Source organism: Carcharhinus amblyrhynchos, chromosome 10, assembly GCF_965287045.1.
Source record: "Carcharhinus amblyrhynchos chromosome 10, sCarAmb.v2.hapA, whole genome shotgun sequence".
Taxonomy (NCBI): domain Eukaryota; kingdom Metazoa; phylum Chordata; class Chondrichthyes; order Carcharhiniformes; family Carcharhinidae; genus Carcharhinus; species Carcharhinus amblyrhynchos.
The window spans coordinates 64,774,120-64,789,793 of NC_137333.1; the positions used below are offsets into that span (position 1 = coordinate 64,774,120).

The 15,674-nt window shown below is 42.3% G+C and overlaps 1 protein-coding gene across 1 annotated transcript; it reads right to left on the reverse strand.

The window, feature by feature from the left end:
- Positions 1–14,021, reverse strand: LOC145349388 (collagenase 3-like). Its single transcript, XM_080197908.1, has 10 exons — positions 13,903–14,021; positions 13,547–13,791; positions 13,313–13,461; positions 13,093–13,218; positions 9,104–9,265; positions 8,633–8,750; positions 6,701–6,834; positions 5,265–5,424; positions 5,069–5,172; positions 1–323 (listed from the first exon to the last, which is right to left on the reverse strand). The coding sequence occupies exons 1-10, from the start codon at positions 14,008–14,010 to the stop codon at positions 223–225; spliced, it is 1,407 nt and encodes a 468-aa protein (XP_080054034.1). The 5' UTR covers positions 14,011–14,021; the 3' UTR covers positions 1–222.
- Between the last annotated feature and the right edge of the window lie 1,653 nt (positions 14,022–15,674).

Below are 15,674 nucleotides of genomic sequence, written 5' to 3' on the forward strand. Positions count from 1 at the left end.
TCATTAGATAATAGCAAACATAGAACCACAAAAGTGAAACGTAATCCTTGAAATTGCTCCAAAATTCAAATGAATAAAGATTATTATAGATAAAAATCAAATGATAAGGCAAGGCCAGAAGCTAGAACAATATTACCCTGGCAAAATTCAATGACAAGAGTGAAAATTCCTGAATCTGAAGCATAATTTTACATTTTTCAAGAAATGGCACAGATGTATTCATTATTTGCAAACTACTGAATTTGCATACATAATATCCATGACTCGCTTGTCCCTGTAGTAGTAGATAGACATTGTGAATCCATGGAAAAAATAAATGTATTCTGAAAAAGTAAAGAGAATCATTTCAAGAGTCAGCTCAGAAATATAACCAAGGGGTTTGTTGAAAAAAATCGTACATGGTACACTAGATGTTCTCAGTAATAATGTTTTCAACAGCCATACAGAAAAAAATTAGGTGAAATAACTGCCATATATGAAATGCAATCATGTCAGATGTGATATATTATCAATGAACTTGACTACAAGGAATTGTGGATTCATGAATTAGTTATGCTGTCCAGGTTTACAATCAGTATTCTCCTGGAGCTTCTTGGATGCTTGGCAACGCAACAATATGAAGTATATCAATGATCAAAGAGGATGCAGACAGGATACATACAGGCTCGTCCGTGCATCATTCTTAAAGAGACTGCACAGTACAACATACACAACAAGTGGAATAGAGGACCACTGTTTAAAAGTGACATGGAAACTGGGACAATAACGTGTCCTCCTTATTGTTCCTCTTAAGTCTTTGGAATAGTTCAAAAGGTGACAGATTATTTGGATATTATGATTCCACAAATGTGGTGTAACAAATTGTCCAGTTATAGAAGTGGCATTGCAAATCAACTCCCATTTAGAAAATCTGTCCAATTTACCTTTTCAATAGAAATGAAATTGTGTGCTTTCTACAATGATCTGCTGATCTGCAAACATTAATTTCATGACCAGGTGGCAAGTTGAATAACTATCACATAGAATCCTATAGTGTTTGAAGGCTTATATCAATTATTAATATGTGCCAAGATTGGTCTTAATAGCAATAAAAGTAGTAAAAAAAATCTTCTGAAATGTATCTTTTTATACACTACGCGTTCATGAGTCTTTGTAATTAAACCTGGCAGAAAGCAAGTCTAAAGTATTTTTGTCCCACGAAAAAACAGAAAATATAGACTCAAAGCCCTGTTCGCACTGCCAGGAATCCTAACATCCTGCTGAATTAGGATTTGGGGCTAAAACAGGATTCTAGCCAAGGGACCACATGGAAATCTCCTCTTTTACATTTAATAACAACTTGATGCTCAATTCAAAGCCATCCCGCAATGGAGTTAAGTTCTCTGCCAAAGTGCCCCTCTGACACTGCCAGGCTGCAGAGGGAAGGACCCCCAAAGAACCTGAGGATTTATGGGGGTTGGGGGGGCAGAGGGTTAGGCTGGAGGCAAGAGGATAGACTATGGAATTCTCCCCTGGGGTAAGGATCTCATGACTGGGGTGCCCCTTCCTGCCCTCCAAAACCTGAAGATTACTCTTGGCATGCTGATTTCAGGTAGCTGTCTGATCAAAGTCTTCATCCTTGACTGTGTACTGTGAAAACTTTGAAGGGGTCTGGTCAATTTAATCCTGGATACCTGGAAGGCATCCAAATCACATTCCATTCTACAGAAGGGATTCACCTTTCTTTCTTTAAGAAGTTGCAGGTGTGAGAAAACCCTTTGATGTCCTCTGACTCACAGGAGAAGTCACTTTCACTCAGGGGTGGGGGGTACAAGAAGGGGACAGGTTGGAATCCATTCCCACAGTTGCTCACTCAGCCCATTCTTTTAATATTGCATTTTTTTCCAAGTCTTTCAAGAACGCTGAAAAACTTTAGAAACCTTTGAAGCTCTTTGAAATCCTTTGCAAACCTTCAAAGTTCTTTAAAATCCCTTGCAAACCTTTGAATACTTTGAGATCCCTTGCAAACCTTCGAAGACCTTTGTCTTCATTCAATTTCATGGTCCAGTATCTTTAATTAGCCTTTGAACCTCGGGTCAGTAGTTTCAGCTAGGGGAAGGGTAATTATGAGGCTATTAGGAGAGAATTAGGAAGCATTGGTTGGACTAGGAGATTACAGGGACTGGGAACGTCCGAGATGTGGAGATTTTTCAAGGAGCAGCTACTGCGGGTCTGTGATAGGTATATCCCTGTCAGGCAAGGAGGATTTGGTAGGCCCAGGGAACCGTGGTGCACTAAAAAAGTTGATTCGTTGGTTAGGAAGAAAAAGGAGGCTTATGTTCGGATGAGGCTTGAGGGCTCAGGTAGTGCATTAGAAAGTTTTAGATTGGCTAGGAGGGAGTTGAAGAGGGAGTTAAGGAGGGCTAAAAGAGGACATGAGATGACTTTGGCTGATAGGATTAAGGAGAACCCTAAGGCGTTTTACAGGTATGTCAAGAACAGAAGGTTGGTTAGGGCAAGATTAGGGCCAGTTACAGACAGTAGAGGGAAGTTGTGTGTGGAACCGGAGGAGATTGGAGAGGCGTTGAACCAATATTTCTCTTCGGTGTTCACGCAAGGGGACATGAATGTAGCTGAGGAGGACACTGGGGTGCAGGGGTGTAAAATAGATAGTATTGCAGTTGATACGGGGGATGTGCTGGATATTTTAGAGGGTTTGAAAATAGATAAGTCCCCTGGTCCGGATGGGATTTACCCTAGGATTCTCTGGGAGGCAAGAGAGGTGATTGCGGAGCCTCTGGCTCTGATCTTCAGGTCGTCGTTGGTCTCTGGTATAGTACCGGAAGATTGGAGGACAGCAAATGTTGTCCCATTGTTTAAGAAAGGGAGAAGAGACTTCCCTGGGAATTATAGACCAGTGAGTCTTACTTCTGTGGTGGGTAAGGTTTTGGAAAGGATTATTAGAGACAGGATTTATAGTTATTTGGAGAGTAATGAATTAATTAGAGACAGTCAGCATGGTTTTGTAGCGGGTAGGTCGTGCCTTACTAACCTTATCGAGTTCTTTGAGAAAGTGACCAAAGAGGTGGATAAGGGTAAGGCAGTTGACGTGGTGTATATGGATTTTAGTAAGGCGTTTGATAAGGTTCACCATGGTAGGCTTCTGCAGAAAATGCAGATGTATGGGATTGGGGGTGATCTAGGTAATTGGATCAGGAATTGGCTAGCAGATAGGAGACAGAGGGTGGTGGTTGATGGTAAATATTCGTCATGGAGTTCGGTTACGAGCGGTGTGCCTCAGGGATCTGTTTTGGGGCCACTGCTGTTTGTAATTTTTATTAATGATCTGGATGAGGGTATAGTTGGGTGGATTAGTAAATTTGCTGATGACACCAAAGTCGGAGGTGTGGTAGATTGTGAGGAAGGGTGTCATAGTTTGCAGGGTGACTTAGAAAGGTTGCAGAGCTGGGCCGCGAGGTGGCGGATGGAGTTTAATGCGGAGAAGTGTGAGGTAATTCATTTTGGTAGGAATAACAGACGTGTTGAGTATAGGGCTAACGGGAGGACTTTGAATAGTGTGGAGGAGCAGAGGGATTTAGGTGTATGTGTACATAGATCCCTGAAAGTTGGGAATCAAGTAGATAAGGTTGTTAAGAAGGCATACGGTGTCTTGGCGTTTATTGGTAGGGGGATTGAATTTAGGAGTCGCAGCGTCATGATGCAACTGTACACAACTCTGGTGCGGCCGCACTTGGAGTATTGTGTGCAGTTCTGGTCCCCACATTACAGGAAGGATGTAGAGGCTTTGGAGAGGGTGCAGAGGAGGTTTACCAGGATGTTGCCTGGTATGGTGGGGAGATCCTATGAGGAGAGACTGAGAGATTTGGGGTTGTTTTCGCTGGAAAGAAGGCGGCTAAGAGGGGACCTTATTGAAACATATAAGATGATTAGAGGTTTAGACAGGGTAGATAGTGATAGCCTTTTTCCTAGGATGGAGAAAGCTAGCACGAGGGGGCACGACTTTAAATTAAGGGGGGGTAGTTATAGGACTGATGTCAGGGGTAGGTTCTTTACCCAGAGGGTGGTGAGGGACTGGAATGCCCTGCCAGCTGCAGTTGTAAATGCGCCTAGTTTGGGGGTGTTTAAGAGATCTGTGGATAGGTTTATGGACGAAATGGGATTGGTTTAGATTAGTGGGTTAGTGTTTTGCTTTTAAAAGCTGGTCGGCGCAACATCGTGGGCCGAAGGGCCTGTTCTGCGCTGTAATGTTCTATGTTCTATGTTCTATGTTTGATTGCCTAATGGTTTTCATACAGCATGCCAGTTTTCCTTTAATGATTAAATGCATCTGAAGTATCCCCATTATTTCTAAGTTTGATGTTTATAAAGGTCCTTGTTCTGCTTGACAACTTCAGGCAATCTCACAGAAGCAAAGTGCTTTGTTTAGGGGTGGGGCGGGGGTGGGTGGTTACTGACAGTGTCAGAATCCTGTAGGGGTTCTAAGATTCTTTATCAAAATCTTTGTCTGGTAGTGAGAGTGATGCATGGGGGCCGGGGGGTTGGGTGCAGATGCAGTCATCCTCTTGACTGTGTGGTGTGAGGGGAGGTGTTAACCATTCTTTCAGTGATAGTCCCCCTCTCTGCTGAGAGGTTGGGGCTGCTCCCCTGATCAGCTGGATCAGGGGTGCGGGGAGCAGGGGGGTGGTAACTTTTCTGTTGTGAGCAGGAAGGAAGCCAGTGTCTGAAAGCCAGGTTGGCTGTTGTGTTTCCTGCGATGCATAAATTTACATCGAGCAAATGGATGAATCTTGTTTTCCCACTGGCTTCAGCACATAGAGCCAATTCAGGTGAAATGCGCCCACTATTTCCCTTCCCCGCAGATGCTGTCAGGCCTGCTGAATTTTACCAGCATTTTCTGTTTTTGATTCAGATTCCAGCATCTGTAGTTTTTTGCTTTTATTAAATTATTTTTATGCCTAAGTTTTCATATTCTGGTAGAAATTGAACATTGAATCTATTATAATTATACATTTGACACATACAGAAGGTGCTACTCAAAAATAATTCTGTGACTTGAATGAAAACATACCTCTCTGCTGAATAACAGCATCTACATTGTCACTAATGCCAGGCCAGTCATCTTCTATCCACTTTGGATATCCTTGATCCATTTCTTTTGCACGCTCATTGTAACTAATAGACAAAAGGACATTGCACAATTATTTTTAGAAAGAGTGCTCATTCAAAATCTCAGTGGAACATTTACAAGATGTTCATTCTCCTACCTCCAGCATTTGTTCTTCACAAAGAAAAATGTCTTTCCAGTCTCAGCAATGTGTAGAGCTGCATCGATTTTCTTCACAGTTTTGGGGAAACCAAAATCATAGATAGACCTAGGGTATCCTGGTAAAATGTCATATCCCCTGACAGCCCAATATTTGTCCCCTATGTAATTGAAATATCTTATATGAATACATCATGAAAATGAATTACAAATCTCAATCAAAATCTCGCCTACACAGTTCCAAAGCACATTTAAACCAAAGTATATGGCCCTGAACTTATGCGGAATGGTAATCACCATCAGATTACATAAGAACATAAGAACATAAGATTCCTATACTGCTCTTTGTTACTAACCCGTGCCTGGAACTGCACATTTTCCATCCAATTTTCTGACCTGGGCCTGGTGAGAAATGTGCAGCTTCCTGGTTTTGGAGACCTTCCAGAGCAGGGTTGCAGCATTAGGGGAAGTGAAGCTTTGCCCCCTTTTTATGGCATTGCTACCATAAAATGATAAGTGTAAAGGTCATAGCCACTCAGGAGAGAAGGTAAATGTGCAAGTGGATGAGGGGCTAGGGTAATTGATGTGGGGAGGAGTAGGTGCTCGAGTGGGGGAGGGTTGTTCAGAGAGGTGGGGAGGTTGAGGGTGGAAGGGTAGTCAGGGGTGGCTATTATGGTCAGGAATTGATCAGGTGGTCAGGGGGTTGAGAGTGTTTGGAAGGTGTTTTGGAGGGGTTAGAAGGGTAGTTGGGAAATGGAGTTTAGTCAGTGGGTTGGGGGTGTGTGGCTGGGTAGGAGTTCAGGGGGAGTTTCAGGAGGTGTCAGGACCAAAGATACATAGGCATTATCAGGGGCTTTAATCCATCTAACTTTTCCTGGCTATCCATTCTGCTAAATAGTCTGAACTATCTGAAGTTTCCCCTTTAAATTAGAATATCGGAGTTGCAGTGTAGTTGACAATTAACTGCCAAATCATCATCAACCGATACATTCTTCCTGTTAACACTTCTACCAATCAGGGTCCACCTGCCAACTAATCAGCATTCTGTTCTTATACAGTATGAATTGTTATTTTCCCCCTGGGATTGGTATTCATGTGAAGTATCCTGGTGAGTGCGAGACAGAAAGTTTCGATATGTCTCTTTTCTCAAAATACTCAAATTCTGTACTATCAAACAACTATAACATCAGTTCTGTTGATGTTTCTTGGCCTTGTTTACAGCTTGTGGAGTGACTTTGTTAATTGCTGGGGGACAGCGTAGGAAGTATAATCTACATCTGGCCCAAAAAGATCTTATAGTGCTTCACAATTTGTGCTCCAGTCCCTGTTATCAACGTTCCTTACACTGAGTCAAAAAATGGACAAAGACATGAATACATATTTTTCAATATTACATAAACAAAAGATTGATGATGAATTTCAGAAGAGATTTCTAACCTTTGAAAAATAGAATAATTTCCGAGAGGGCATTTTCATATGAAGCATCAATATTTGCTGGGAGATTCGGCCATTGAGATTGAATTGTCATAAACGGTGTATCTGTCATTTGTGGGTGTACACGCCAAAGGAACCTAAATAGAAATTCCAAAAGTTAGTGTTGATCAATTGAATCATAGAATCCCTACAATGCAGAAGGAGGCCATTCAGCTCATTGAGTCTGCCCCAACTTTCCAAAGAGCATCTTACCCAGACCCACCCTTGCACTATCCCCGCAACCCCATGTAATTACCCTGTCAATCCACCTAATTAATACATCCCTGGATATTAAGGGACAATTTAATATGATCAATCCACCTAACCTGCACATCTTTGGACTGTAGGAGGAAACCGGAGCACCTGAAAGAAACCCTCACAGACACGGGGAGGACATGCAAACTCCACACAGTCACCCAAGGCCAGAATTGAACCTGAATCCCTGGCATTGTAAGGCAACAGTGCTACCCACTCTGCCACCGTGCACAATGGTTTAATTTATATTTAGTTATTACTTTTACGTTGGTACTGAATACCTAACAGCTGATTAGACTAGAAAAGAGATATTTCCTGTCATATTAGAGTGATTGGCTGCAGTGTTTTAATTGTGCATTGGCAATTGATCTCTTCTCTTTAAAACCAACACCATTTTTCGTGAACATCGTTTTAGCAATGGTACATTTTTATTATTCATGTAAATGTAAACATTGCCTAGTTAAATGTTTGTTAACACTGTATCAAAATAAAAACAAAATATTAGGAAATACACAACAGTTTCTAATTAATAAACCTAAGAGGCAACATGCTAAGAAGAGTGTATATTTTCTTCATTGATGTTCCTGGGAGATCAAAAACTGAGTATATGGAAGAAGAAAGTCATTATTTCATGTTATCTGTACTGGTGCTGGTCTAGAAAAAGCAGACAAATGATGTGGAATACAGGAATCCTGGACCTTCTACCTCACTTTTCTCTTCACATAACTGTTCCCCACTAAGCTAGCAATAGAACTATAGCAGGCTATGAGATTGGTGAACAAAAATAAGACCATACGAAATTAGAGTCAGCCGGAGTGGGGAATTGGTTAGGAAGTTAGCGAGGGGGATTGAATATAAAAGTAGGGAGGTCTTGCTGCAGCTGTATAGGGCATTGGTGAGGCCGCAGCTGGAGTACTGTGTGCAGTTTTGGGCGCCGCACCTGCGCAAGGATATTTTGGCCTTGGAGGGAGTGCAGAGGAGGTTTACTAGGCTGATACCGGAGTTGAGGGGGTTGAGCTATGAGGAGAGGCTGAATAAACTAGGCTTGTACTCGTTAGAGTTTAGAAGAATGAGGGGAGATCTCATTGAGACGTATAAGATGATGAATGGGATGGATAGGATAGAGGTGGAGAGACTCTTCCCGCTCAAAAAAGACAGTAGGACTAGGGGGCACAGCCTCAAGATAAAGGGGGGGCGGTTTAGAACGGAGTTGAGGAGGAACTTCTTCACTCAAAGGGTGGTGAATATCTGGAATTCTCTGCCCGTTGAAGTGGTGGAGGCTGCCTCGTTAAATATTTTTAAGAAGCGGGTTGATGGGTTTTTGATAAGAGGGGGGATTAAGGGTTATGGGGAGAGGGCGGGAAAGTGGAACTGAGCCACGACAGATCAGCCATGATCTCATTGAATGGCAGGGCAGGCTCGAAGGGCCAGATGGCCTACTCCTGCTCCTATTTCTTATGTTCTTATGTTCTTAAGTTGAAGAAAGAGTAGAAATAAAGGGAATTTATCCAAATTAATAGGATTATTAGGATCTCAGGGATATGAACAGGAATCTTAGCTTTTCACTAAATTTACAAATGACTTAAATGAAGGAATAGAAAACAGAATTTCCACAAATTTGCAGAGAAAATTATTGCATACCTGTCTTTAAAGAATATCATTTCTCCACGTAATTTACTGGCTGCATCGAAGGACAGAGAAGGATTGCATTTCTCTGGAGTCTTTGGGTGAGGTCTTGGGTCATACTTATTTGATGAACCTGTGTTATCATATTTAAAACATATCCAAATGAATAAGCACTTAAAAATAAATAATGTTAGTTTGTACTTATCATTGGCATTATTATGCTGAACAGAATACTATTAGTATGACCATTAGATAACTTTAGTCTATTTTTGTTATGCAAGGTTGATTTTGACTTCTACTTTTAAGTGATGAGATTAATTTACTGCTAACATACCAGAATAATGATTTACCAAATCTAAATAACAGATTGAAATTCTTACCTTGAAATATCAAGGAATATTTTTGATACATGGCAATATGAACTGTAACGGTCTCTAGTAGATAAAGTTATGTAAGCACTTATTTGTAAAAGTGATTTGAACTTACCATACAAAGCTTGAATTCCCTGAACGTCATCGTATGGTAGGTTGAAGTCTTGAGTTTTAAAATATGAATACTGGGGGAACATCAAAGCTCCCACATCTTTAGAATGAGCCATTCCCAGAGCATGGCCAATTTCATGAGCAGCCACCATGAAAAGGCTGAATCCTGCAAATCCATACATAACATTCTATCACAACAGCCCATTTCCAAAATCCTATTACAACACAGAGAATATCAAAACTTCAGTTTTGAGTAAAAATTTCATGGAGAATTGATTAGCATAAAGTCACAACATTACATAGAATAAATAAATCTGGGATTAAAAATCAAAAAAACAACAATCTATACGTGTCCAGTATGTTTCGTTATGCAAGTCATGTTCATGTACATGATATAATCATACAGCTGTTATCACAGCTTCAACGCAATTCTTCTGGTAATGTGTTTAGAGTGGGGAATGGCATTACAGCAAGTGTTTTAACATGCACTTTTCTGTTCTCACAATGATCCACATGGCTGGCAGAGAAAATACATAAATTTCAGCATTTTTTATCTTAAAATTTTAAATAACTAAATTTAAAATAGAAGTTGAGCTCCTGATGACCTTTCAAAATTAACTTTAAAAATCCTGCATTGTGCAAGTACAGACACTCAGTGTAAAAGTCATTCAATTGGCTGGCAGCTTTTTAAGACAGGACTTCTGCCCCTGGCTGGAGTGTGCAGGTCCTGCTTTGAGAAAATTAGCAGTCCAATCGCTGTTAAATGACTGTGGAGCAAGCTGACCAGTGGGGGCAAAAGTCCTGTCTTAAAAAGCTGCCAGCCAATTGAATGGATTTCTAGTTCAAAGTTTCGCTATAGCCAGACTGGCAGTTTAGAGTTGAGGGGTTGGGGGTAAAGATGGATAGGACTGCATTGAGAAGAATAATGGAAGGGGGAGATACTTTTTCTTGGGGGGGGATGCATTAAATGGCATAGGGAACATAAGAAAAAGAGTTTCCCTTCATTGTCCAGCCATAGTCTGCTACATTTCATCAGGTGGACTGGATACCTCGTGCCGGCCTTCCCCGTCGCAGTTAAATCCTAGTGGCTGTTGGAAGAAGCCCTAATTGGTTGCTTAAGGGCTTGAATGAGTGAGTGAATGGGTCTCCTGACAATTCCTCTGCTGCTGGTAAAATTGCAACAGGAGTGAATGTGGACAGGTAAGTGCCAGGAACTGCTGGCATAGCAGCCAAATTTATACACCCCTCACCCTCTCCACCCACCAACCTGCCTCCCCAGTGGACCATAAAATTCAGTCCAAAGCCTCTGTTCTTTGATATTTACATCTGCGGAACGTGTAGAGATTGGTACATGTGCAGTGGCATCGCACTGCCAGCCTCCTGATCATTGGCCAGCCGTGTAACCCCACATTGCTGCCCCTTCTACGAACCCCCCCGCCCCCACCGTGGCCCGATCGCTGGACTCCAAACATATCGTGGCCAGCCTTGACATCCCTGCCCTCAGCCTGCCTCGGTCTCCTCCTTCGCCCTCACCGGCAATCCCGATCACCCAATTCCCCCCCAACATCAGTTCTGACCCCCCCTTCCCACAGACACCACCTGTCCCCAACAGGCTGACCCTCCTCATCACCCCAGCCCAGTCCTGATCACTGGCCTCCCTCCCTCTGTCACTGCTGAGTGCAGAGTGCCAGCGGGACAGCCCACCCCCACCAATTGCCCCTGAGGCTTTACCCCCATTAGGCCATGCGCCAATTATACCCCACTCCCTTGGCACTCTCCAATGCCCAGTGGGCAACGCCAAGGTGCCCCCTTGGCAGTGCCAGGAGGCCAGACAGGCACTGACAAACTGGCAATGCCTATGTCCCCCCCCCACCCCACTTAGCTCCAACCTCCTGGGGACGCCTCAACGACTCCACTTTATTTTAGTGGGATTGGGCTGCCAGCTCCCTGTTAGTGGGGAACTGTTGTAAACTCCGCTGGAGCAAAACACTCCTGATGGGGGTGTGGGGGGAGGTGGGGGGGAGGTTGGTAGAGGCTAGCATGCCCGGAGACTTCAGTCCCAGGTCCGCTAATAATATGTAATTTATTTTTATGTTTATATTTAAATTATGATTTACCAATTTCTGGCACAGACTGACAGTGCCGAAATCCAGCTGCTGGACACTCCGCATTCTAATCAGTAATCTCTAAACTGTCTGTGCTTTATATGCTCTGTCTGAGGCCAGAACTCTCCATTCACCTGATGAAGGGGCTAACCCCGAAAGCTTGTGAGTATATTATCAAATAAATAGGTTGGACTAAAACCTGGTGTTGTCAGACTTTTTACTGTGTTCACTCCCACAAGGCCAGGGAGCCTGCAAAGCAGATGGCCAAGAGAATCCGGCCTTGCAGGAGTATCCAGCAGCTGGATGTTGGCACTGTCAGCTCTGCGCCAGAAATCAGTAACTCATAATTTAAGTGTAATTTTGTGGGCAACCAATGTTGTCTCCTTGTACAATGTTCAGTAAAAAGGTAACAAGAATTTTGTTCCTGCCATCTCAAATGCAGCATACACAACAGTGCAATGTTTGATCGTGAGAGACTCAATCAGCTAATGGAAGTTATATTTTTCTACAAAAACAAGATCGAACTTAAATGAAAATGTTCAAATTACAATTACAAGTTCATCATCTAGTTCTGCAGTACTAGTGGTGTGGAGAGGGAAGAGTTAAAGTGGCAGCATCAAGTACAAACAAAACAGTAGCCCAAGTGGAGAGAAGGGAAATAGGATTACAAGTAACCATGAACCAGTCTCTTGCACTTCTGAGCAGTCAGTTAAAGCTAACAGAGGGCTTGAATAATACTCTCGCTCATTCACCTGGCTGAGGAATGGGAAGTCATGCATGGAGACTAAGGCCATGATTTTCCTAAAAAAATGAAGTGTCATAATGACGAGCAAACCTGGACAGACAGGTGCGGACGAGACTGCAATCATCCCTTTTTTTTGGGAGAGTGGTGAGTTGTGCACCGGCTCTGTGAGGAGTGGGGCCTAAACACATTGATGAACCCAGCTGCAAAGCGATTGGGCGCTGTTTTGAAAGGGCACCCTAATCTCACAGTGGACTGGGAGAATCGCTCCCTGCCCCCCTAGATATTTGGACAACCCCCTGCATAGGTGGCATGTTTCCCCACCTCTGTCTCCAGCATGATCGCTGGCATCAGGGGTTGGGGCCCTGCCAAAGGGTTTTTCTTCATGAATCCCGACATGCCACCCTACATGACCCTGACATGCCCCCCCTTCATAACCCCTGACATGCCCCCTTAATGCCCCACCCTTTCATACCCCATTCAGAGCCAATCGGCATAGATCCCTGTCATAGCTCCCACTCGGTCCCCACCCTTGTCCTGGCCCCACTGCTATAAACCCCACCCCTTTGCACTGCCAAGGTGCCAGATGGACACTGCTTAGACAGGGCCCTGACCACCCAAAGTCTTCAATGGCCTCTGAGCCCCCTGGTATGACCATCACACCTGGTCTCAGCTAGTGGAGACCAGCAGTGATTCTCGCTGGCCTTCTTTGCATCCGAGGGTTGGAAGGGTAGGAACTGGGAGAATCTAGTGTCGAACAGGCTAAATATATTTAAATGCTATTTTAAATGTGCTAATTGGCTTTGCGCTTTTCCTAGGTGCAATCCAGTTGCGCCATTAGAAGGGGACCAGGACGATCCCAAACCATTTGATGCTGGGCCCACACATGATATTTGAGGATTGGTGCAGCGAAAATGGAAAATTGCCCCTTAAATATACTATAAACATAGCTGCTTAAAATTAGAAGAGGTGAACTAATTTTTAAAAGTACATTTGGAAGTGGTGTTGATACAGGATTGCTTTGCTATAATAGTAATTTAATTTTGACCTGGTAAGTAAAGTGCATAATTTGCAGAACTTTTTTCGGATGACAATGGACTATATTCTGCAATGACCAAATTTGATTCCACTATTTAAATTCAATACCTTCTGAGCCCATTGTCCAGGTTTCTTCTTCATCAAAATGGACATCACCACCAAGCCCTCGTCCGGGTGGAAAGGCATGGGCTAGAAGTCTTCCCGGTCCATCAAATGGATACCCATCACCATGTACTAGTAACAGGAAAAAAAGTTGAAAAATTTAACCTTTGCAGTACTTAATTGTGCTTCCTGAATTCATCTCAATATTAAAACGCTTATAAATTACCTCTCGGTGTAAAGGACATCATAATATCTGCTTCACCATCCAGAATCTTGGTGAAAGTCAATGGTGTGACATCACTCCACAATTTGAAAGCTAACTGGATAGCTCTATCGACTTTTTTATTTTCAAGATCTGGTGTGTACTTGGTGATCCTTTTGGAAAATAATTGGAAAAATAAGTTAGAATCATCTATTGTCAAAAATACCTTCAAAAATACCAGGGAAACATAACATCTACCTGTAGGTCACGTTTGTGTGTTGCCATCTGATCTTGTTTGGAAAGTGATTGTATTGAAGACCATCTGGAACTCCACATCGAGGTCTCTTCATTATTTCCAAAGTTGCAGAATCCAGCTCACCAGTTATGGGGAGGCCAAAAAACTTTTGCATTTTCATAACACTTGCTCTTAGACTGTCGTCATTGCTTGTTCTCGGACCATTGAAAGAACCATCTTCAAAGTCATAAATCTGTTTGAGGTATTGCTGGAAAAGCAGAACCACACAATGCATATTAACATTTCTCAAACATCAGGCATTTCAAATTACTTAAAATATAACAATAGTAATTGTGTTCACTTTAGAATCTTTAGATACCTTAGCAAAACTGTAATCATCTTGACTTATCTCAGAAATCAAGGGAAACGCAAACGTAAATGTAGAACTCAGCAGTATCAGGAGACTTGGAATCTGAAAGCATTTCATTTTGTCCTTTCTTGGAGATATAGGTAGGATGTATGCTGTTTCTTTCAGCCCCATTTATATACTTGACAGATCTAGCAGCATTGCATAATTCATTTCACACTGTCATGACGGACGTAAACTAAAAGATTGCAAATAGGGCCAGGATATGATTTTAATTTTTTAAAAAATGGACATCATTGACAGGAAACCACATTGCCACTATGTTGGGAGTTGCATCATCATTAGTTCTTGGACAATAAATCAATAATATTTCCTTTCTTTTAGTATTCTACTTGCCTTCTCGATAAACTGTTTCCTTAAATCCCTCTTCCCTGACCTTACTATGCTAACCTTCAACAATAGGCATAAAGAGCTCAAAGACTTTATTGTAAGCATTAAGCATTATTTCATTGCAAAGGTATTTTCATATCTAAGCCATAAGACACTAAAACATCAGTCTTCATCTCTGAGATTGTCCACGACTGGATGTACATCCAAGGTGCTTGTGGAGACCATGTAGAAGTCCTGACGCACTGACCTACGTGGGATTTCACTCCTTCAGTATTCAGCTGGTATATGAACTGTATCATACAAGTCAATGTCCAGTACCTTGGCAGTAGTCATGATGCCTTCATTCAATATCACTCTTTTGACTTCCTTTATGTCACAATGGATGGAAAACAGTGATTAAGTGCAAATAACTCCAGTTCCCACTGGAAACCATGTGCATTTGAACCATCATAGTAAACAGAAGGATAGCTATGGGTGAGAAGGACAATCTGCTGACCTCATGGCTGATGACTCAGCTGTGTAACCCATACACATTGGTGCAGCATGAATACTATGGAAGTCATGCTTGCACATGAAATGTGATAGAGGACACCATTAGTGTGCTGAAATAATACTTTGGCTACCTGAACAGCCCAAAAGGATTCCTCCTTACTCAGTGGAGAGGGTATCACTATTTGTGCTAGTTGTTGTAAGCTGAACAATCTTGTCATCGTGAGAACATAGGCTTTGCCAGCAGCTACACAGCAATCAGCTAAAGAGCAACACTATAAGAACTGGGAGGAATATATGAACATAGGAACAGGCTGCTGGAGTAGTCCATTTGCCCTTAGGAGCCTTGTCTGTCATTCAATAATTTCACCATATTGGGTTGATCTGATTGTGATTTCAACTCCACTACCTAGCTGTCCCCTCATTAACCTTGACTCCATTGTCTATCAAAAATCCATCCAAGTCAACCTTGAATAAATTCAATGACCCAGCCTCCACTGTTTTCTAAAGAGGATTCCACAGATTAACAACCCTCAGAGAAAAAAAAGAAAAAGAGGAGAAAAGCATGATAAAGAGAAAGAGAAGCAGGAAAAGGATGTTTTGTAGTCCATTCATGACTGGATATGGCAGAACTACAGATTTGATCTCCTGGTTGTAAGATCACTGTTTAGCATTTATGTAGTTGTGTTATAAATTCACTCGATTGATACCTCATTTTCATGCACAATTTGTGCTGCTCATGGCTTACTCTTCTACACTCTTATTGAATCAAGGTTGATTTCCTAGCTTGATGGTGATATTGTTGTGAGGGATATGGCCGAAACATGAGTGAGATTGTGCTGGATCATAATTCTGTTGCTGCTCATGGTCCGTAATGCCTCATGGATGTCCAGTATTGAGTTACT

Bases quoted from the DNA above. Each gene is read 5' to 3' on its own strand.
- LOC145349388 (XM_080197908.1), bottom strand. From the start codon at position 14,010: ATGAAATGCTTTCAGATTCCAAGTCTCCTGATACTGCTGAGTTCTACA. The intron at 6,835-8,632 runs GTATGCAATAAT...ATTTCTATTTAG, and splicing joins ATGATATTCTTTAAAGACAG to GTTCCTTTGGCGTGTACACC. The intron at 5,173-5,264 runs GTAGGAGAATGA...TTTGTCTATTAG, and splicing joins GTGAAGAACAAATGCTGGAG to TTACAATGAGCGTGCAAAAG.